The sequence below is a fragment of the Hoplias malabaricus genome, chromosome 6 (assembly GCF_029633855.1).
Source record: "Hoplias malabaricus isolate fHopMal1 chromosome 6, fHopMal1.hap1, whole genome shotgun sequence".
In the NCBI taxonomy this organism is placed as follows: domain Eukaryota; kingdom Metazoa; phylum Chordata; class Actinopteri; order Characiformes; family Erythrinidae; genus Hoplias; species Hoplias malabaricus.
Genome location: NC_089805.1, coordinates 50,711,756 through 50,736,582, shown reverse-complemented (window position 1 = coordinate 50,736,582; position 24,827 = coordinate 50,711,756). Strand labels below are relative to the sequence as shown.

Genomic DNA, 24,827 nt, shown 5'->3' with positions numbered 1-24,827 from the left:
TTGATGTGTGTGTGATGATGTGTTCTCTAATGTGTGTTTATTGTGTGTGTAGATGTGTGTGTGTGGGATGATGTGTTCTCTAATGTGTGTTTATTGTGTGTGTAGATGTGTGTGTGTGTGTGTGTGTGGGATGATGTGTTCTCTAATGTGTGTTTATTGTGTGTGTAGATGTTGAAGATAAAAATGTTCTTTTGGACCTTTCTCAAAGTATTTAAAATTTAGAAAATATCAAAAGGTCCAAAATACACCCTCCCTCTTCGGGGAGGCATGTTCGTTACGGAAGAGTTGCAGACACCAGTCGAGTGAAGTTCAAAGCAAATCAAAGTATTTATTTAACAATACTGGATCCAGGAGAACTAATACATTGAGAACAGTGTGATACTTCTCCCAAGTAAAGCTCTGACCTCTCCCCCATCTGACTCCAACAGTTATACCCCAAATGACGTAAACCCTGCCGGTGAGGCGTTTTCTGGCTGATTAGCGTATATTAATATGCATAATTTCACGTGTTAGTAGTCAGCTCTTCACGTGCAAGATTCAGGTGCATGTTGTGACCTTGAAGACATTCGTTATCGACCAGGCTGACAATGGGCCTCTCTTCCCAAGACTCCTCTCCCGAGAGACTAAAATTTAGGGAGTCAGAAATGCACTTCAAGGTCACAACATGCACCTACACATCAGCCCTCCGTGACCAACACTATGATTGATGTCAGTGTGTTAAAAGCCTGGAGTGCACATCTGTTCAAGGTTAGACGTTAAGAATTAAGAATGTGTAAATATCACGTGAGTTATCATGCCATAGAGTTAGCTTATAATATGTCTTTTAAGAGTAATTATCATATGAGTTAGTAGTGCAGAATCAAGCAAAATGTTTAACTACATGTGTAATACATATTGTAAATGCTGGTTAGTCATTCATATAAAAGCATATAAGGTACAAGATTTCACACAATGAGTATGTAGTTATAAATGCTAATTTAACTAATCATCATTTAAGGATATTTGTCCACAAACACAAAGTAATAAAATTGTTTCCCACGACAATGTGTGTGTGTGTGATGGTGTGTTCTCTAATGTGTGTTTATTGTGTGTGTAGATGTGTGTGTGTGATGGTGTGTTCTCTAATGTGTGTTTATTGTGTGTGATGGTGTGTTCTCTAATGTGTGTTTATTGTGTGTGTAGATGTGTGTGTGATGGTGTGTTCTCTAATGTGTGTTTATTGTGTGTGTGTGATGGTGTGTTCTCTAATGTGTGTTTATTGTGTGTGTAGATGTGTGTGTGATGGTGTGTTCTCTAATGTGTGTTTATTGTGTGTAGATGTGTGTGTGATGGTGTGTTCTCTAATGTGTGTTTATTGTGTGTGTAGATGTGTGTGTGTGATGGTGTGTTCTCTAATGTGTGTTTATTGTGTGTGTAGATGTGTGTGTGATGGTGTGTTCTCTAATGTGTGTTTATTGTGTGTGTAGATGTGTGTGATGTCACTCTGGATCTAAACACAGCACACCGTCATCTCATTCTGTCGGAGCGAAACAAGAAGGTGGAGAACGTGGGGAGGGATCAGCCGTATCCAGATCATGAGAACCGATTTGCTTATTGTCATGAAATTCTGAGTGTGAAGAGTTTCACTGGACGCTGTTACTGGGAGGTGGAGTACAGCGGGTGGGTTTCTATCTCAGTGTCGTACAGAGGAATCCTGAAGAACAGACACGATCTTGCGAGTGGATTTGGACGCAATAAAATCTCCTGGGGCCTGGAGTGGTATGATAACATTTTTTCTCTCTACCAAAATAATCATAAAACTCGGATCCCTGACCCCCCCTCTCCCTCTAAGAGAGTGGGGGTGTATCTGGACTGGGAGGGGGGCACTCTGTCCTTCTACTCCATCCCCCCCAACACACACACACTCACACACTTACACACACACACCACCACGTTCACTGAGCCCCTCTACGCTGGGATCTGGCTTGATTCTGGATCATCATTGCGAGTGTGTGAGGTAGAGTAAACACCGATGTGTGTGAGTGTTTGTGAGAGAGAGAGAGAGTACACAGTGCCTTTTTTTCTCTCTCATTTCTCACTTATTTCTTTCTCCATCAATATTTTCTCTTTTATTTTCCCCACATTTTTTCTCACACTGTTTCTTTTTTCTTTATCTCTGCATCACTGTTCCTTTTGCCTTGTTTTTTTTTCACTCATTCCCCTTCTCTCTCTCTCCTCTTTCTCACATTTATCTCACTTTGTTTTTCTCTCCATTTCTGTTATGTGTTTAACCTCTCAGACAGTTCCCTTTCTGTCTCCTCCCTCTCCAATTTTATCCTCTTATTAATTTCATCTGTGCTGTTTTTTTTTTTTGTTTGAGAAACATGTTTCTCTCTCTCTCAGGGAGGGGCAGGAACTTTGCAGCTCCCAAACCGAGAATGAGCTTCTCATTGGTTGTTAGACATTGCACCCCTGGTTATTGATGTCAGTCACTTTTATTTAGCCAATGAGCAGCCAGAGCAACCAGTCAGTGCTGAAACATTGGGAACTTACAGCTCTGCTTTCAGATGGACCTAATGTTAGTACCGTGTCCTGGTAGAACTTTAGTTCAACCAAACAACATGTGTTTCTCAAACAAATCATCTCAAACAGTCTAACCTCACAAACACGGAACATACGCGTCTCGTATCGGTTCAATACGAAAAACCTTTTGTTGTCCACATATGAGATGATTACGTATTTTACGGAACGGCTGGTAATTACGCTTGGTCTGCTTCACCCAGCGAGTAAACTCTACTTTGCGTAGTTCCTTCACTGAGAGAATCCTGGAGGGCATTTATTACGAGAGAGAGAGTGCAGAAAATCACACTAGGGACATTCCGAAATGTGGCTCTCTGTGTGAAGCAGACCCGGACTACTGTGACCAGGCTCTGCTATCACTGAGGCTTCGCCCAGCAGCTCCGCAGGGTCACGTGAAAATTTGCATGTTGTTCAGAATGAAAATAAGTGGAAAATGAAAAAGAAATCTGCAGTAGGTGGCGCTTTTTGTTTTTATATTCTATTTGTCAGTGAAAACGCATACAGAGCTGAAAACGGAATCTTAAACCATCACTTTGACTTTTATTGTTCCATTTTTCATTTTCATTTAAATTTTGCCACATTTGTTGCATGCTGCAGTTGAAAATGTAAAGCTAAATACTGATTTCATTTTAATTTTGACTTTTTATCCAGTTCATGAAGAAAAAGCAAAGCCAAAGTGGTGTTTGAATTTTCTTTTCCTCAATAACTTTTTCATTTTAGATTTTACCATGAAATTCCAGTATGGATTTGAAAATGAAATGAGAAGAATTTTTTATTTTAGTTTATTTTGTCAGTGCTGACCCATGCTTGAGTGAAAAATGAAATTGCAAATGAAGTTATTTCTTTTCATTTTTATTTTGTCATGATAATTACGCATACATTTAGAAAAAGAAATGGTAAAACTGTATTTGCATTTTCATTTTATTGTTTTCATTTCTGTTTTAATTTTGTCATGATTTACCCCCATACAGCCACTACACCAGTTCATGTTATTATAAAATTCAGTATAGTTTCAGTTTGAAAATTAAAACATAGGTTTTTACATTAGGATTATTACTGATGAAAAATTAGATAATAAAACACATGTTGATTTATTGTGGCAGATTGTGTTTTATTTATTTCCAGTTGATACTCATGTAAGGGTAATGTCAAGGGTTAATTGGGGATGTCACTGTAGCCCTATAAGAAGGGGGAGTAGGAGGACTTAGTGATTCGTTTGACCTGCTTGGCTCCCCCTCTTTTCCGGTGAACTTGACCCTCCTGGTGTTGGTTTGGCGTGTGGTGGATTCAGGTACAACTGCAACGGTTTGTGTGTGTTAATTACTTTAGGTAGGACCATGGGTGTCGGTATATTTTTCCCTATTTGTGTGGGTTTACAGTGTGTGCAGTAACGGGGTGATTTGTGTGTATTCAGTAGTGATTGCTGTGGGTGTTGTGCCGTGGTCTGAGGCCTTCATTCATTCTCTGCTTCGCATCGTTTCTGCTCTGTGCTTTGTATCTTCACTATTTTACTGCTTCACAGTTTAACTCCAGGTAAGACATGTTCCCTCTCTCTAAGAACGTTTCCAGTCGTCTTGTATTTACAGTCTATATCTCGTTAGAACCGTCACACTGCCGGCTGCTCCTCTCTTCTGTCGGTAGTCGCTCCTCAGTGCCGACAGAGAGATAACCTCCTTTTAGACGGAGTTTAAACATTCTCCTGGCTGCTCCTCCTCTCGTGGTGCTGCTGTTTACTCCGCGTCTGGGCGAAGTCGCGCTGCTGCGCTGTTTTAGATTCGTGTCCCTTGCGGGTCTGTTAAATCGTCTGGTTTGTTTTTGGTTATTTTCTTTTATTGTTTCGTTTTCAAGGCGCTGTTTATTCTGCGACAGTTGTATTTTTTGGAAATTGTTGATTTTCTTTTGTGTTAAGTTTTCGTTTCTTTTTTGTTAGATTATTTGTGTTAATTTTTGGGTTTAGTTGGTGGGCTATATCCCAATTTCAGGCTTGCTCATTTTCTTTTCTTATTTCTTTATTGATTTTCATTTGTTTATTTTGGTTTGGTTGTAATTGGTTATTTCTTGAGTTTGTCAATTTGTTTTATTTTTTTTGTTAGAGTCTTTCTCTCTCTCTTTTTGTGGCGGCTAGTTTATGGCACCTTGTTGTCACTTTAAAATATAGTAATTTTGAATGATTTTTAATGAATGTTGATGTATTGATTTAAAAGCTGCAGCTAAAGTCTTTTAGTGTTTTAGATCAATGTCTGAATGTGTGCTGAAATAAAATTCTTATTGTAAAAATAAAATTGTGTGGACCACGAGCCTCTGTCTCCAACAAACGAACCTGGGTTGCCTGGCTAGTTTTACTAGTCTTATTTCCTGAGGTGAAATTCCTCAGGTGGTGTAGTCGGACTATAATCAGAGTGTATATATATATATATATATCTCCCATTCTGTTAGTGGGTATTATCCCTCTTATGACCATTAGGGTGTGGTGATTTAATGGGTAGGAGGTAGGCCGCATCACATTATGATTTCACCATCCTGTCCAGAAAAAAAAAACATTTAATTTTCAAATGGGGAACTCACTGAAATTTACTTGGTGGAGAGTTTTTATGTTATGTATATTTTGATACTGAAGTTCTTAAACAGGTCTAAATTTAAAGTCACCACAGATTGTGTTGTATTGTATTTTACTTTGGGGAGATTATTTGGACCATGTGATGTCACAAATGAAAATATATCTACTGGGGTCTATTTGGGCAAGTGATTTGTTTAATTGGGGTGATATGAATATTTTTTTTATTCACATTGTGAATAAAAAAATCCAAAAATCAACATGCATCACTGCCCGTATACTTGTTCATGCTTTTTATTACCTGTACTAATTTACTTATGTACTCCATCTAATCACATTTATCTTTTCTTTTTGCTGCTTTGATTGGTTGTACACATGTATGGGTCTGTGTCATGAGAGGCATATTTAATTCAGAAACTAAATCCTACTTTTGTGTTTCTCATAGTCTGACTTACTGTTGAATGATACTTTATATATCGGCAGGGGCTAACCAGATGCTGCTTATGCTGTGATCCATTGCAGGAGGAAGAGCCCCCATGTGGCTGGAGCATTGGGATGAAGTTTTGAATTTAAAAATATTTGTTTTTTTATTTTGACCCTGTTGCTTGTGACAGTGCTGACTTCACCTGCAGACACAGACTGTGTTGCCCATATCTGTAGAAGAATTGCTATTGTTACACAGTTCACCACACTGCTAATTGGTTTTGGAATGTACATTTCAGGAGGGAATGACGATATTTGAAATGTTATTTGACATGTTAAAACACCTGAGTATTAAGATAAAATGTGACACAACCTAAAACCTATCACTTATGGAAACTGAGAGGTTATCAATAGATTCGTGACCCAAGTAATGAAAGGGGGGAATGACGGGTCTAAATGACTATAACATTGCCTTAATTATTAGATATGGAATTATGCTAATTAAAATAATAATGTTTAATGTAAAATACTATAATTAATAATGATGGAATTGTGAAGCTGGTTCTCTCTGACAGTTGGTCTGTGTGCTCTGTGAGGCCTGAGAAAGCTTATCAGGGAAAACTGTAGAAGCCCATTGTAGTTCAGCAGAATTCTGGTAAAGGTTTCACTTTCTATGTGAGCAAAGCTCTTACAAAATAAGAGTCTTATTATCAAACATCCAAAGGCAGGGGCCTGAGACAGTGGTAGTTTTTAGACTTTTAGACTTTATTTGCCTTATTAGCACACGGTGCAGCTGTGAGAAAGGACCAGCTCAAAATATGAGCTCTGAAGCCTGAGATTGTTATTTGGTAAAACTGGGCTGGAAAATAACAAAACCTTTATTAATGATATAACAAATAATGACTATTCAGCAACCTAAAATAATAATGAAGGGGTATGATGTATTTGGGGCGGACAGGGAGAAGCCAGGTGTTAGGCAAGAGATGGTCAAAGGTAGTGAGGATGTGAAAAACAAACGGGTAGAAAAAGGAGTGTGGTTAAGGGTGAATTGGCCTTCAGTATAGATAAGAACATTTTATAAAAAGCACACAGACTTTCTTTTGAACCTAAGTGTCCAGTAAACGATGTGTGAAGAGTTAACCAGAAGTGGACATCCTTATATGTACATAGGGAATAAGGTACCTTTTTGGTTGTAATCTTGGTCTATGGAGTGTGTGAAAAAGTTTGGGTGATATCAGCTCCGAATACTGTATAAAAATGAGAGTTTCACAAATGTTTTTTCTACATCTTCCTAGACCTACCAGATTAATATGTCTATACTTTAACCTGCTTCATGAATGCTTTTGGTATCTCTTTTTACACTTACCTGGGTTGAAGAACTAATCCTGTTCTCTTTTAACCTGAAAACTGTCTGTGAAGTCTTTTAGACATTGATTTGTTTTTATAGAAGTGATTTTTTTAATGAGGCATAAACAAAGCTAAGTCAGGCTTTAAAGGAGAAAGCTTTTTTTCACCTGACAGTACCTGTGAATATTTTGAGACTATGAACATTTAAATGAATCTGAATATTTATGAAAAAAGTGATTTACTGTTTAACTGATTATAACTGTTACAGTTCAGGAGTGGAGTCTGTATTTACTCTTACAGACGATAGAGGGCGCTGTGCTGTAGATCAGTCTGAGTCTGAACACACTGTTTATAACTGATTATAACTGCTACAGTTCAGGAGTGGAGTCTGTATTTACTCTTACAGACGATAGAGGGCGCTGTGCTGTAGGTTTGATCTGTTATGTGTCAGGGTCATGTCTCCAGTTTGAGTCGTGGTCCTGATAAAGCCCCTGTTTCCACACTGAGACACTGGATCAGCTCAGTGGTGTATTTTAGCCAGTGATCTCAGAGTTAATGTTGGATGAGATTCTTGAGAATGAATTAGACAGAGTCAATCGCATGTGAAGATAGTAAGGATGTTTAACTTTAAAGTAGAGATGGAAAAGTTTACAGAGATGTTTCTTGGTCGGGACTTGGTTACTCTCTCCCACCATCAGTGGGAGCATACACATATTTTAGAAAATATTATCACCCTCAGTTGTTCCATAACATCCATCTTCCCCCATCTTCCCTCTGTTTCTCCTGAGTGTGTAGTAACTCATACACAAGGCCATAGGGACAGTGAAATATCCTCCACACACTCACTCTGAGCTCTTCAACCTGACAGTGATATGAACACAGTCCTGATCTAAAGGGAGCAGTGATCCTCCTCAGTCCAGAGTTATTTGGAGTCTAGACGTCTCTGATCTGGAGCGTGGTGTGAATGGGGGAGTCCTCAGTGCAGAGTAAAGAGCTGATTCCTCGTTAGTAAAGTGCAGGAAAGCTGTTGTAGAAACGTCCCTGTCTCAGAAAGATCAGTGGATTGTTTTTGGGGTGAAGGGCTGCTGCTGTGAAGATTCCCTCCCTCTGTTTCTGCTGGTGGAGACGGGAACGCTGTGTTTCAGATCATTGTTCCAGAAAGACTCCATCAACACGTGTTAATCTGGGCTCCTGGTCATTGTTTCTCGGGGCGTCTCGACTCGTCCGTCACAGTGAACGTTACAGTTTAACCCTTTATTAACCATCACACTGTCTTTAGTTTAAATAACTACTGCCTCCATCACCTCCGACACTTTTTAATCAGAATTATTATTAACACTGAAGTGTACGAGCTCTGAAACAGTTCATACCTCATTAATATGAATATTAACACTGCTCCAACATCCCAGCATCACACACTCACATTATTTACAGCAGTGTTCCAGTTAAACACAGAGAAATAAATAAACTCCTACAGGAGGAAGTGGAAAGTTGTGCTATTTTCATGAACCAGAAAATAATCTGAATCAAATTTCCAGCTCATCTTCTGTATGACAGCAGTGCAGTGTGGAGTTCTGACACTGGGGGCGCTGTAGGGCAGCCTTTGGAACTGAACATCACTCACAGACAGAGGGGTGTGTGGTGACGGGCTGGAGAGGAGCGTCCAGGTGGAGGACACTCTCTAATGTCCCAGAGAGTGCGAAGAGCTGTGGGGGTCTAGAACAGCGCTGGAGAAATGGAACATTCACTCATTCACTCATTCATAAACAGGAGTGACATCAGGTAAAACTGAGGAATGTAAGACAAGCAGCTCGTGTTCATTTGTTTGAGGAAATGAACAAAAATAAACAGTTCAAAAGAAAATGATTTGTTAATAATGTATTTCCATCTCTCCTCTCTGATCCCTTCTTCTTTTATCTTTCCCTCAGAGGGAAGAAAGGAACAGACACATCATGGAATTTTATTTTAGAGCAATATTTCTAACAATTCTCTCCAGGCTCTGCCCACACATGATCTTCCATAGCGACTGTTGCTAAGTTGGACAAGCTTTTACAGAACAGTGGAATAAATCTCATTCAAACTTATGACAAACTGCAGAGATGTAGTTTAATGATCTTCTTCATGTTCTGAAACATCTGTTACACTGCCACCTAGTGGTCTGTCTGTGTCAGAGACTCTGTTCCAAACCTATCCTAAAAATGACTGCCCCCATATGGGAGATCCGCTCTGTGGAGCATTAACTGGTTCATTCTGGGACGACAGAGTGGTTTGATTCTTAAAGAGAACTGCACTTTACAGAAAACAATTGGAGGTAGAAATGATTAATTGCACCTTTAAAGACTGCCAGTGTTCTGTAACACTCAACCAACCTAGCAACAGTTGTTATGACAAGACATTTGTGGGCTCAGTTGCAGCTGCTCCAGAGAGTCCCATGTTCTTCTGTAGAGATTATACACACTGTGTCCACACTGGGGTCTACTGTAGTTAGCAGGTTATCTTTCAGGTGTAAAGTCATTCATTGATAACTGTGTTTATGTGTGAGCTGCTGTTAAAAAAAACCAGGACAGAAGGAAAACCCTGAGGATTGTGGCCTCACTATTCCTCCTCCAACTTCCTCCAATCACTTCATCACTTCAGGATCCTCCTCCTAACGAAAGACTGGTCTGACTCTCCTTTCTCTGGTTTTATCTTCATTAAGGCTCTGGGATCTTCTGAGTAAGAGCTCAGGTTCACAGAGACACACTCTGTCTACTTTAGTGGTGTTTGTGTGTGTTTCTATCAGAGCTGGGTGTGTATTGTGTGGTAAAGGGGAGGTTCATCTATTGTTCACTGAATATTCACTGTATTATAACTTCAGTGACAGTAGAACAAAGAGGAATCCTATAATTGTTTGTGTTGCTCCCGTTGTTCAATGATTTAAAGTCCAATCTCAGTTCTCCTTCCCTGTGGTGTGTGTCACTCCAGTGGGAAAATGTCCAGCTGTGTGTTTATAAATAAAGTGTTTTACATAAAAACTGAGGGTGAGAAACAGATGTTAATGACATGGTAAATATTTATGAACCTATACATTTACTGTGATAAGAAAATAAAACACCAATACAGTGAAAATAAACATCAAGATTAGTCACATTTTAATAATAATTATATTAAAAATATGAAAGAATACCTTCTATAAAAGATGTGAAAAGCAATATATTTTCAGTCATTCACTTAATATTTTTTGGAAAAACAACAACAAACAGCAATAATAAAGATGATAAATAGATAAAACAACATAAAGAAAGCAGTAGTATTAAACCTACATGAATGATGTACATTGTGATGTGTTCTCCCTGTGTCTGCGTGGGTTTCCTCCGGGTGACTGTCTGTGAGGAGTGTGGTGTGTTCTCCCTGTGTCTGAGTGGTTTTCCTCCGGGTGACTGTCTGTGAGGAGTGTGGTGTATTCTCCCTGTGTCTGCGTGGGTTTCCTCCGGGTGACTGTCTGTGAGGAGTGTGGTGTATTCTGCCTGTGTCTGCGTGGGTTTCCTCCGGGTGACTGTCTGTGAGGAGTGTGGTTGAGGACCAGGGCTGAGAAAAGCTGATTTGGATCATTTGGATCATCAACGTCACTTCCGGCTGACGGCTCGCATGCTCGATTTGAAATTGTTTGCTGTTTGTCGCTGTTTTAGTCCTTTTAGGCGTTTATTTACAATCTCTATTACATATTTTTTTGGCATTGCTTATCCTAGTGTGCTGTCTTCATCGTTCCTAATCCACTGTGCTTCTTAACTTCATTGTTTCGTACATATTATTCCTCATTGTTTATTTTTTCTCTCTTCATGGTGCCTGCTGAGGAACGAGCCCTTTCTGAGCTCGGCGCGGAGCTCGAGCAGCTGGGTCGCCAGATTCAGCGTCTCCTGGAGAAGCAGACTGAGCTCCAGCGAGAGAAGACGAGAATCGAGGCAGCCTGCAACCCCTCCTACGTGGCCGTCACCTCTCCGGATCCTCTGCCGCGGCAGTTCGCGGGGGTACCTATCTACACGCCAGCACTGGGATGGGAGCGCCAGCATGCGGTCGTCCCCCCTCCACCGCAACCAGTCTTCACTTCTGCCAACCGGTTTGAGGTGCTCAGCTCCTGGCCTTCATCTGCACCTGCTCCAGCACCGAAAACTAAACAGGACGGTGTTCTTATTATTGGAGATTCAATAGTTAGACATTTAAAAGTGCCAGGCATAAAGAGTAATGCAACTGTGTCTTGTCTCCCAGGCGCAAATGTCCTGGACGTTGCCAGACGGCTTCCCTCAGCGCTTTGGCAGCGCGAGGACTTCGGCACCATCGCTCTCCATGTGGGAACGAACGACATCTCCGCACGCCGCAACGAGGTCCTGAAGGAGCACTACTGTTTGCTTCTGGATACTGCTCGGAAGAAGACGGACGCTAGGATCATCGTCTCTTGACCCCTGCCCACCTACTGTCGAGGATGCGAGGCGTTTAGCAGGCTCTTCTGGCTTGAGTCACCAATCCACCTACCAATGTGTGTTTTTGGACTGTGGGAGGAAACCACGCGGACACGGGGAGAACACACCAACTCCTCACAGACAGTCACCCGGAGCGGGAATCAAACCCACAACCTCCAGGTCCCTGGAGCTGTGTGAATGCGACACTACCTGCTGCGCCACCGTGCCGCCCTGGTTAGAGAGCAGGTAAGTAATATTAAAGTTCCTAATGTTCCTCCTGACCATCTCTCTACTGTTAGTATGATGAGTAGCATGTCCATATCACCCACTCTGATTAACACTAATACATTTTTCAGCATTGAGACTGTGTCTGTTCCCCACAAAGTTTGTTATAACAGATGCCTAAAAATCAGTTTTAACAGCCTAATTAGAACACCAAGGCACTGCAGCAAACGCAATATTTCAGCACTTCCAGCATTAAATTAGGGCTTTTAAATATACGATCTCTAACATCTAAAGGACCCACTGTCTGTCTGTCTCTGCAAAACATGGGTTAAACCCAATGAATACATTGCCCTAAATGAGTGAACTCCCCCTGGCTTCAGCTATCACAGTTGCCCACGAACATCTGGTCGTTGTGATGGTGTAGCCACAATTTATGACCCTACCATTGACACAACACAAAAATCTGGTTATGACACTAAATCCTTTGAAGTACTTACTCTTAAAGTTACTGCATCAAAAAGGAGGCACTCTTTTATGCTCATCACAATCTATCGTCCTCCTGGCCCTTATTCAGAAGTTCTTTGTAAATTTGCTGATTTTCTCTCAAGTGTAGTTATCGTTTCAGAAAAGGCCTTAATTGTTGGTGATTTCAATATTCACTTTGAGAAGGATCATGATCCACTTAAAATTGCATTTAAATCCATTTTGGATGCGCTAGGGTTCACTCAGAATGTTACTGGGCCCACTCATCAATGCAAACACACATTGGACCTAGTGTTAACACGGGGCATTGAGATAAAGAATCTATCCAATCTCTCGCTACATGAGACCATCTCTGATCACCATCTAATCACATATGAAATTGCGTTAAACTTTGATATCTGTCCACAGCCACGCTACATTAGAAAGCGCACTATAACATCCTCAACAGTTAGTGATTTTGTCAATAACCTTCCAGAACTTATAACCACCATTTCTTTTCCAACTCACCCAAATGACCTTGAGCTCATTACAAACAACCTACAACATTTATTGTGTACAAACCTAGATAGTGTTGCACGAGTCAAGACCAAACAATTTAGAGAGAAAAGGCTTGCTACATGGTACAGTGACAGCACGCATGCCTTAAAACGGGCTGCTCATAACCATGAACGTAAATGGAGACACACAAAACTAGAATGTTTCCGAATTGCATGGCAGCACAGCCTCACAGACTACAAACATGCTATCTATCTATCTATCTATCTATCTATCTATCTATCTATTGTTGCACTTATATAGTGCCTTTCTAGACACCCAAGGGCGCTTTACAATCCACACACACACACTGGTGAGAAGCGGCAGCCAAACACGCACAGCGTACTCTCGACCAGGAAAGACCGTCTTCTGTCTTTGTCTCACCTCTCTCACACTGACCACACAGTCTTCTGTCTCTGTCTCAGCTCTCTCACTCAGTCTTCTGTCTTTGTCTCACCTCTCTCACACTGACCACACAGTCTTCTGTCTCTGTCTCACCTCTCTCACACTGTCCACACAGTCTTCTGTTTCTGTCTCACCTCTCTCACACTGTCCACACAGTCTCCTGTCTCTGTCTCACCTCTCTCACACTGTCCACACAGTCTTCTGTCTCTGTCTCATTTCTCTGACACAGTCTCCCACTTCCACATCTATCCATTTTCGTTTATTCACATGGTGTGAGACTGTTTGCTTTTGTATTAGCCGTCAGCAGAGCATCTGTATAAATCAACCACTTTGCAAAAAGTATTTTAGAAGAATACAATACTGAAATTCAAAGTGTTTTAATATTAGAATTGATATTATTTTTAACATTTCTTTATTCGGCCTCGTCCACATGTCTGGATATTTTTGAAAACAGATTTTCCTCCCTCTTTTTTTGAAAATATCCCCATCCATATGAATGTTAACAGTTGTATTATCATACCAGTCCAGTAGGTGACCATAGTATTTCTTAAAGAGGCACATAAAAACACCAGGAAGCCTGAGAGAATACTCCCTCTGCAGTGCACTATGCAAGTTAAGAAATTACAGAATCAAGATCTTAACAGTGCATATATAATGATATTTCTAAAACCGCATCATTTATATTTATTCATATGTGGGAATCTGAAATGTAGTGCTGTCTGTGTGTGTACAGTGTAGTTTATGACTGATATAAATCACTCTATCGGCAGTGAGGAGCTGTGTGAGTTTCAGACAGAGACACGACACCACTGACAATGGATTTTTCAGACTACTCAAACCAATCACTGAGCAGTATGTCAAAGGTGCATCTGATCAAATTCTGATCTGATGTGGACAGCTGGTCCTTAAAATGCCACATTTCATTTTTCATTCCACTTATTACTTTTATTTTATCATTTATCATATTTACTCCATTAATCAGATATAATCATTTATAATCACACATTCCTATATTTTCAATTTCTATTTCTAATGTTTGTCTCTTTTATGTAATCACATTTAATCAAATGTATCTAAACATTATTATGTAGCTGTAACTGCTTTTTGCAAGTGTCTCCTCAGTTTTTAGAACTCAGGGTGTGTAAGCTCAGCCTAGAATATTTAGTTTAGTTGTATTATTAAATGTAATTAATCAGATATATTCTTGATCATTGTCTTTCACAGGGGAGATTGTTGGAAAGTGATTAATTTCATATTAATTTTATTTTTCATTGATTCACTTATACTTTGTTTGATGTCACTGTGAGCTCTTTCAGAGTTGTTTGTCTTCTCTCTGCCTGTGTATCACTGATCTATAACCGTAATGGTTGGGGGGAAGGTTGTTTATGGAACAAAAGAAAGTGATAACATTTGCTTTAATTTGATTATTCTCCCACTGATGATGGGAGAGTGTAACCAGTGGAGTGACCCAGTAACATCTCTAAACTCCTCCATGTCTACATTTTAATAAATTCTACTTTCTCTCCTCACATGCCTGTGACTCAGTTTAATTTACCCTCAACAACCTCTACAAACACTTCAATACATACGTACCATGAAGACATTTATAGACCACTACAACACCTTAAAGTCTATTCAGTCACAGACTGGTCTCCAGTGTAAGATTTATGGTCTTTTTTGGAGATCCAGTTAAGAGACCATTACAGTACATTTACATTTACATTTATGCATTTGGCAGATGCTTTTATCCAAAGCGACTTACAAAAGAGGATCTAACATTCAAACTACAGCCCAGTTTATACAAAGTACCTTGCATTGAGTGCAATATGCCAGGAAGTAATAAGTGCATTAAAGAAAGACTTTCAGTGCAAGAGCTGGGTCTTCAAGGATTTCTTGAATGCGGAGAGGGTTCCTGTTGCTCTGATAGTGCTTGGAAGCTTGTTCCACCAGCATGGTACCAGAGATGAGAATAGCCTCGACTGACCTGTACGGGGGGTTGGCCGTGTTTGTTGGCGCTCCTTTGAGGAACGGAGAGAGTGGGCATAACATAACATATGGTTTTAAGAGTCTATTGAGGTAGATGAGAGCAGAGCCAGTGAATACTCTGAAGGCCATCATTAGTGATTTAAATTTGATGTGAGCAGCTAAGGGTAGCCAATGCAGCTCAACTAATAGGGGCGTGACATGTGCTCTTTTAGGCTGGTTGAAAACCAGGTGTGCTGCAGCATTCTGCATCATCTGTAGCAGTCTCACAGCACAGGCCAGAAGACCTGTCAGGAGGGCGTTGCAATAGTCAAGACGGGAGATTACTAACATCTGAACAAGGAGCTGTGTTGCATGTGAGTGGCTTAATTTTCCTTATGTTGAATAGGGAGAAGCGGCACGATCGAGCTACAATGGTAACGTGATCTGTGAAGGTCAGCTGGTCATCAGCCATGACACCCAGGTTTCTTACAACCTTGGTGGGAGCCACTGATAGGGTTTCTAGCTTGATGCTGATGCTTGATGCTTGAGTAATCACTCCTGCTAGAAATAAAAGCATGGATAAGTTTCTCCAGGTCTGGTTTAGTCAGAAAAACCTCTAATCTTACTTTGGTTTTTACACTTTTCCAATTTCATTAAAACCACTCTCAGTTGATTGTGGAATATCTAGGAGGGAAGAGTTTTAATGAACTGACTTGTTGTAATGGTGGCATACATTAAAGAGCTCATTGCATTCCAGTGTGGTACTGTAGAATGAGCCATTCTTTAAAAATGAAAATTATAAGTTGGGGCAATGGGAATGAAGTCAGCTGTCAGGTTGAAGAGGTTTTATTTTCATTACAGCTATATACAGGTACACAGATATGAGAAAATAGTTCCTAAAGGACCAGGCCAGAGTGCAATAGAGAGCAAAAGTACAGACAATACAATGAGTGCTGACAAGACTCACTCAATACAGATACAGGTGCATCTCAATAAATATAAAAATATCACCATAAAGTTAATTTATTTCAGTAATTCAACTCAAAAAGTGAAACTCATAGATTAATTACACTCAGCATGATCTAATTCAAGTGTTTATTTCTAATTGATTTTGATGATTATGGCTTACAGCAAATGAAAACCCAACAGTTGTTATCTCTGAAAATTAGAATAATCAACACAAAACACCTGCAAAGGTTTCCTAAGTCTTTAAAATGGTATTGTAGTCTGGTTCAGTGGACTACACAATTAAGGAGAAGACTGCTGACTGACAGATGTCCAGAAGGAGGTCACTGACAACCTCCTGCTGTAACCAAGCGTATTAATGAAAATTTATGTGGAAGGAAAATGTGGTTGAGAAAGGTGAACAAGCAACAGGGAAAACCACAGCCTTGAAAGGATTGTGAAGAAAAGGCCATTCAAAAATTGGGGGAGATTCACAAGGAGTGGATTGCTGCTAGAGTCAGTGCTTTAAGAGCCACCACACACAGATGTATCTAGGACACAGGCCACAACTGTCGCAGTTCTTGTGTCAAGCCACTCATAACCCAGAGACAACGCCAGAAGTATCTCACCTGGGCCGAGGAGAAAAAGGACTGGTTGGCGCTCATTGTCCAGAGTGTTGTTTTCAGATGAAAGTAAATTTTGCATTTCATTTGTAAATCAAGGTTCCAGAATCTGGAGGAAGAGAGGAGAGACACAGAATCCAGCTGCTTGAGTCTAGTGTGAAGTTTCCACAATCTGTGATGGTTTGGGGATCCATGTGATCTGCTGGTGTTGGTCCACTCTGTTATATCAAGTACAAAGTCAGCACAGATGTCTACCAGGAAACTTCCTGCTTCCTGCTGCTGCCAAGCTTTATGGAGATGTGGATTTCATTTTCCAGCAGGACTTGGCACCTGTCCACACTGCCAAAAATGACCAAGCCCTGGTTTAATAACCCCAGTATCACGGTGCTGGATTGGCCAGGAAACTCACCCCAACTTAACCCCACAGAATCTCTGGGGTATTGTCAAGAGAGACATCAGACTCAAAAAAGCAGATGAGCTGAAGGCCGCTATCAAAGCAACCTGGGCTTCCATAACACCTCAGCAATGCCACAAGCTGACTGCCTCCACGCCATGCAACATTGATGCAGTAATTCAAGAAAAAGGAGCCCCTACCAAGTATTGAGTGCATATACTGTACGTACTTTTCAGCAGAACAACATTCATTCATTATCTGTAACCTTTATCCAGTTCAGGGTTCCAGTGGGTCCAGAGCCTGGAATCATTGGGCACAAGGTGGGAATACACCTTGAAGGGGGCGCCAGTCCTTCACAGGGCAACACTCACACTCACACACACTCTTGAGTCACCAATCCACCTACCAATGTGTTTTTGGACTGTGGGAGGAAACTGGAGCACCCGGAGGAAACCCCATGGACACAGGGAGAACACACCAACTCCTCACAGACAGTCACCCGGAGCGGGAATTGAACCCACAACCTCCAGGTCCCTGGAGCCCTGTGACTGCGACACTACCTGCTGCGCCACCATGCCGCCCGCAGAACAACATTTTCAGTAGAAATAATTTTCTATATTGGTCTCCTATAATATTAAAAATTTTCTGAGATAATGACTTTTGAGTTTTCATTGCCTGTAAGCCATAATAATTAACAGTAAAAGAAACAAACACATGAAAGGGATCACAGTTTGTAATGCTTCTATATAATCAGTTTGACTTTTTGAGTTGAATTACCTAAATAAATGTAGTTTTTGATGATACTCTAATTTACTAAGATGCACTAGTACATTATGAGTAAATTGTGGATTATTTGGTAGAATGAGTGTAGAGACAGGACCTCACACCACGGGCTTCCAGTGTAGGGACAGGACTTCACGCCATGGGTTTCCAGTTTAGAGACAGGAGTTCACGCCATGGGTTTCCAGTGTAGAGACAGGACCTCATGCTACGGGCTTCCAGCATAGAGACAGAACTTCAACCCATGGGTTTTCAGCGTAGAGACAGGACTTCACACCACTGGCTTCCAGCATAGAAACAGGACTTCACCCCACGAGCTTCCAGCGTAGAGACAGGACTTCACACCATGGGCTTCCAGTGTAGAGACAGACTTCACACCACGGGCTTCCAGTGTAGAGACATGACTCACACCATGGGCTTCCAGTGTAGAGACAGGACTTCACACCATGGGCTTCCAGTGTAGAGACAGGACTTCACACCATGGGCTTCCAGTGTAGAAACAGACTTCACACCATGGGCTTCCAATGTAGAGACAGAAATTCACACCATGGGCTTCCAGTGTAGAGACAGGATTCACACCATGGGCTTCCAGTGTAGAAACAAGACTCACACCATGGGCTTCCAGTGTAGAGACAGAACTTCATACCATGGGCTTCCAGTGTAGAGACAAGACTTCATACCATGGGCTTCCAGTGTAGAAACAGGATTCACACCATGGGCTTCCAGTGTAGAGACAAGACTCACACCATGGGCTTCCACTATAGAGACAGGATTCACACCATGGGCTTCCAGTGTAGAGACAAGACTCACACCATGGGCTTCCAGTGTAGAGACAAAACTTCACACCACGGGCTTCCAGTGTAGAGACAAAACTTCACACCACGGGCTTCCAGTGTAGAGACAGGACTTCACACCATGTGCTTCCAGTGTAGAGACAAGACTCACACCATGGGCTTTCAGTGTAGAGACAGGACTTCATGCCACGGGCTTCCAGTGTAGAGACAGACTTTTCACAACGGGCTTCCAGTGTAGAGACAGACTTCACACCATGGGCTTCCAGTGTAGAGACAGACTTCACACCATGGGCTTCCAGTGTAGAGACAAGACTCACACCATGGGCTTCCAGTGTAGAGACAGGATTCATACCATGGGCTTCCAGTGTAGAGACAAGACTCACACCATGGGCTTCCACTGTAGAGACAGGACTTCACCCCATGGGCTTCCAGTGTAGAGACAGACTTCACACCATGGGCATCCAGTGTAGAGACAAGACTTACACCATGGGCTTCCAGTGTAGAGACAGGATTCACACCATGGGCTTCCAGTGTAGAGACAAGACTCACACCATGGGCTTCCACTGTAGAGACAGGACTTCACCCCATGGGCTTCCAGTGTAGAGACATGACTTCACACCATGGGCTTCCAGTGAGCTGACAAGACTCACACCATGGGCTTCCAGTGTAGAGACAGGACTTCATGCCACGGGCTTCGAGTGTAGAGACAGACTTTTTACAACGGGCTTCCAGTGTAGAGACAGACTTCTCACCATGGACTTCCAGTGTAGAGACAGTCTTTTCACCACGGGCTTCCAGTGTAGAGACAGACTTCTCACCATGGGCTTCCAGTGTAGAGACATGATTTCACACCATGGGCTTCCAATGTAGAGACAAGACTCACACCATGGGCTTCCAGTGTAGAGACAGAACTTCATGCCACAGGCTTCCCATGTAGAGACAGACTTCTCACCACGGGCTTCCAGTGTAGAGACAGACTTCACACCATGGGCTTCCAGTGTAGAGACAGACTTCTCACCACGGGCTTCCAGTGTAGAGACAGGACTTCACACCATGGGCTTCCAATGTAGAGACAAGACTCACACCATGGGCTTCCAGTGTAGAGACAGAACTTCATGCCACAGGCTTCCCATGTAGAGACAGACTTCTCACCACGGGCTTCCAGTGTAGAGACAGACTTCACACCATGGGCTTCCAGTGTAGAGACAGACTTCTCACCACGGGCTTCCAGTGTAGAGACAGGACTTCACACCATGGACTTCCAATGTAGAGACAAGACTCACACCATGGGCTTCCAGTGTACAGACAGGACTTCATGCCATGGGCTTCCCGTGTAGAGACAGATTTCTTACCACGGCCTTCCAGTGTAGAGACAGATTTCACACCATGGGCTTCTTGTGTAGAGACAGGACTTCACGCCACAGGCTTCAAGAGAAGACACAGGACTTCATGCCATGGGCTTCCAGTGTAGAGACAGACTTCTCACCATGGGCTTCCAGTGTATAGACAGGACTTCACACCACAGGCTTCCAGTGTAGAGACAGGGCTTCATGCCATGGGCTTCCAGTGTAGAGAGAGGGCTTCATGCCATGGGCTTCCAGTGTACGGACTTCACATCATGGGCGGAGCCAATCATTTTAAACATATAGGGCTTAGCCGAAATGTCCCGAACCATGCTCACCTCTGAAGATTAATTTGCCCATTTACAGCAGTGATACTAACTCTTTTTTTAAGCTGTCTCAGCACACAGAATTCTTAAACAAATCAACATATTCTATGTGTTACACATAATAGCTGCTGACTACTTTTTATTCCTGCCCCTGAAAAGAGGCAAACATTGTCTGAGGTCCAATTTAAATCATATTGGTAAAGACTAAATTTGACATAAAAACTGCATTACTAATCTAAACTTAGGGGTTGACAAACTTCAGCATCACTGCTGTGTCTGAACCAATCATACCAGGACAAGACACACTAACACACCACGACTGCGTCAGTGTCACTGAAAGTCATCCACCAGCTCTGTGGTGGTCCTGATCATTGGAGAACAAAGTAAAAAGGAGCTAAAACAGTGTAATCATAGAATATGTTGAGTGTTTCCCTTTAATCATAAGGACCCATAACATCAAAGGATTACCACAAATAAAACATTTATTTACAAAGAGCTCTCTGGGAATGATGTCCACTCACTGGGAGTTCAAGAGACAAAGTTTGAAGAGTATGTCACATACACTAGATTATATAGACAAACCCCACCCTGTTCTTAGTTGTGCAGAGGCATTGCATTCCAACCACAGAACTGGTTTGAACCAGGTGTTGTTTGAATGTATCACTCTTTAGTTCCTCTATTTCTTATCAAACGTCTGCTTTCTGCATTTCTGACCCCTGTTTACAAGTTATGCTGTGGGGCTTCTTAGAATTGTTCACACTTTCTGTGCATCCGTCTGCAGCGAATTGTCACCTTTGCAGTGTTCATTTCCTGTTGGCCTTGGTCACTTGGTTCTGAGTTTCCGTTACCTGTTTAGATGCAGTTCCCTCTGCACTTTCTTCACCCCACATCTTTTTCCCCTAAAAATATTAGTAAACACAGACTCTTATTCTACTATCATTTGCAAGCTTTTGAATATAATTCTTAATACTGGTGCAGTGCTACTAATTGTTAATGCAAGTTTTGAATGCATCCTTAATTACTGCCGGTGTGATACTGATTATTAATTCAAACTTTTCTCACAAACTACTAAATGCAAACACATGGTAAGCATCCCTTTTACAAGCACATTCATGGCTTGATTTGCAATTCTGCTTTTAATTACATTTAATATATTCAGTATCAACTGGGTTGTGCAAAGATATAGTTTCCCATTAAAATAACGTTAATAACAGGATAATAAAAGGATGATTATTTATATGTTAGTTATAATTCTTGTCATTCAAATTTTATTTAAATTTAATAAAATGATTAAATGTGTCTTTGCCATCTTTAACTTATTGTCAAATATTCATTCATTGTCTGTAATCCTTATCTAGTTCTGGGCAGCGTTGGGTCCGGAGCCTACCTGCAAGCACTGGGCACAAGACGGGAACACACCCTGGAGTGGGTGCCAGTCCTTCACAGGGTGACACACACTCACACCTGGGGACACTTTTGAGTCTTGGTATGCGTAACATAACTTCACTTGGAAGGAAAGAGCCAGAGCTGGTGCGTTAGTTTGAGAGATACCAGCTAGATATAGTTGGGCTCACCTCTACACACAGTGTGGGCTCTGGAACCAAACTCCTCGATAGGGGTTGGTCTCTCTCCTACTCAGGAGTTGCACAGGGTGAGAGGAACCGGGTGGGTGTGGGGATACTCACAAGTCCCTGGCTGGTGGCTGTACACCTGGAGTTTGTCCCAGTGAACAAGAGGGTCGCCTCAATGCGGCTCTGGCTAGCAGAGAGGGAAACTTTGACTTTTGTGTGTGCGTATGCACCAAACAGCACACTGTAAAAGATTCCTGTAAAAAAAAAAACAGTACAACAAAATTACAACAGTAAAATGCTGTTTTTTGTAAAATACGGCAATACTGTAAATAGGAAATCGTTATTTACAGTATTACCGTATGTTGAGAACAAGTAAATCATTTCACGGTACATAACAGTATTTTCTCAAATCATGTGGTTCATCATTAAAAAGATAACTGTTACCATAATGAGAGAATTTTACTTTTGCTGGCTGGTAAAATTATCATTGATAAATATAAAAATCCCAAATATTAGTAAAGATATTACATATAGTTTTAACCTGGCTAGTGTTAGCAGCTTGATATTGCAAGTTGACTAGATGGCTAGTTTGCAAGCTAATGCTACTTCTGATTTTGTTACTATGAGTTGCCAGATTTTTAAATTACAGTACAATACAGTATTTTCTCAAAGCTGTTTTTAGGATTGCTCTAGTATGCCTCATTATTTTGAAAACCAGTTTACATTTATTTTACCATAACCAAAAGGGTTTCTCACTTTGAGGCAGCTTTGAGTCTCTCAACACTGGGATAGCTCATGAAGTTACAGTGAAGAGCACAAAATACAAAAAGAACATGTACATCTTGATTAGTGAACAAGGCCTTGTAGTAGGAAAAACTAAAGTAATTCTCATTCATGAGGGTTTAGAACTATGGTTTATTACAAAGGAGTATCAGGATGTGCGTCTTCCTGACATGGGTGCTTATAGTCTTAAACAACTTGGGAAAATGTGCTGTGTTAACCGAAAGAATCTGCTAGATTACTACCTCTTGCCTGAGTATATGGTATGGGGCATGCCTTTACTAATTCTTCATCGTTCCTTTCTGTCCTTGTACAGAGCCCCTCTTGATTGAAGACATAAAGGCCATCATTCTCAAGACTTTGCCCAAAGTTTCTGAAGAGACTTGTGTGCAGCTGATCTCTATACCTCAGAATTGTGGAGTAGAAAATAAAGACGACCTATGATATGTACTAAAAGAAGATATTTGTGAAGTCTTGCTAGTAATTCAACTCAGGAAACTACTGGAGGCCTTCAAATTGGGTAATGTAGACCTTAAGTATATCATAAGGGTGGATAAATGGTTTTCAGTGCTGTTCTAGACTACACTTTAAAAGATGGTTCCTCAATTGTTCTTTAATAAGGGGAATGGCTCTGTAGAACCATGTGTTTTACATAGAATCATTTCATGCTTAAATTGTTCTTTGCATTACAAAATGGTTCTTCATATTGATGGGGAATGAGTTGTATATGGTTCCATATAGAACCTTTTGAAAATTGCTCTATATATCACAGAATAGTTATAGTCTATTGTTTCTATGTAAAACTTATAACAATAGAAGAACCGTTTTTGGTGCTATATAGAACCATTTTCAAAAGGGTCCTACAGAGAACCACATACAACACATTCTCCATCAATGCAAATAACCATTTCAGCATGCAAAGAGCAAGCACTGGCTTGCACATTTTAGAGATTCCCCTGCTTGAACCACAAATTATTTAACTAATTACCACATTAACAAGCTGCTTGAGTTTAAATGGATGTGTAAAAGCAAGGAAAAATACTTTAACTATTAAATACTATAAAACTACTTCAGGACCAGGATTGACAACCACTTCATTTATGAACAATGTCTATTTGCTTAACATATATCTAATATGACAAATATTTGTAGAAAAGAAAATTTTAATTAAATGTACATTTATCATGGGACTACCTTTATTCATTCTGTTGCCTTTCAGAGACAGAGACCCTCACTTTGAATATGGAAGTAATATCAAGCCATTCACCACTCTTCAGCCCAACAGCATCCAACAGATCTAATCCATCACTGCATTCAGATTATTTTCTTTCCCATGGATATGAACAGTCAAGCGCACACTCCACATCACTGTCTTCAGAAACAGACAGCAGTAGCCCAAACATTGGCCTATTACACATTTCAAAGACATGGCCCGAAAAATTTCAAGTCCAGTAGGAGGCCTCTTGTACTTTGCAGTTCATTCAGAGGTAAGACATTTTGTGTCTTACATCTGTCTTTTTGTTCTTGTGCATGCTTAATTTTCTAAATCACTCTGAAAGTCACCAACCAATTGCTATGTTTATACATTTGTGTCTCCAGGCACTTCGTTGGGATAAACCCAGAGAGAGGTTCAAAGACTAGCCAGGGCAAGGTGGTCTCAAAGAAGACCAGAAGAATCATGAACAAGAAATCTCTCACAGTCGACCCTCGTCTCTCCACACTCCTAAAGAATCTCATGGACTTTCAGTGGGACTTCATTTAGGCAAGCAATTTTCCACACACTCACACTAATGCACCCACTGGTAGTGTGTGGAGATAGTGGAAATTCTACCAGTTTTGGCTGTTTAAAAGGCTTTTGCATTTTGGTTTAATTTTATTGGCCTCTCCCAGAAAAATCTAGTCCTCCTTTAATCATACTATATATTTTTATTTGAGCTTGAAAACAAGAGGGGCAAAATGTTCAGACAATTCACAGTGTATTTGTTCTGAGGTTGTGATTATGTTGTCATTTTATTTAATAAATAATATACTTGAACATTTTTAATGCTGAACTTGTTTTTATTCAGTTTAGTCTATTTTTTAGAAATATGATTTGTGGGCAGCTGTCATGGGGAAAAAATGTAAATTGTATTTTATTACAATGACAAGAAACTGTCAGTCAAAATACAGTATACAGACACTAAAATGATAATGAATTTAATGGTATTTTAAGTTTGTTTTCAATACAATGGTAATCTGTAATTCAGAGTATAGTATAGAAACTGTAAAAATTACAGTAAACAGCTGGAAACACTGCTGCCAGTATTTTACTGTAACATTACGGGGAAATTTTTAAAGTGC

At 40.9% G+C, this 24,827-nt stretch overlaps 1 protein-coding gene and 1 long non-coding RNA gene across 4 annotated transcripts in view; both read left to right on the top strand.

Moving 5' to 3' along the window:
- Positions 1–5,113, top strand: part of LOC136699839 (stonustoxin subunit alpha-like) — a 66,560-nt gene extending 61,447 nt beyond the window's left edge. Inside the window, exon 4 of the mRNA XM_066674864.1 lies at positions 1,467–5,113. Coding sequence (XP_066530961.1) covers positions 1,467–2,005 — 539 coding nt within the window. The 3' untranslated portion in view covers positions 2,006–5,113. The remainder of the gene's footprint in view (positions 1–1,466) is intronic.
- Positions 5,114–10,744: 5,631 nt separating this feature from the next.
- LOC136700367 (uncharacterized) lies at positions 10,745–24,456 on the top strand. 3 transcript variants are annotated; one of them, XR_010803732.1, is made up of 6 exons: positions 10,745–11,565; positions 15,165–15,305; positions 21,495–21,583; positions 22,804–23,007; positions 23,707–23,974; positions 24,087–24,456. It is a non-coding gene; the product is annotated as an uncharacterized lncRNA (long non-coding RNA). The 3 variants fall into 3 exon arrangements; XR_010803733.1 differs by lacking the exon at positions 21,495–21,583; XR_010803731.1 differs by having other exon boundaries at positions 21,495–23,007.
- Positions 24,457–24,827: the final 371 nt, after the last annotated feature.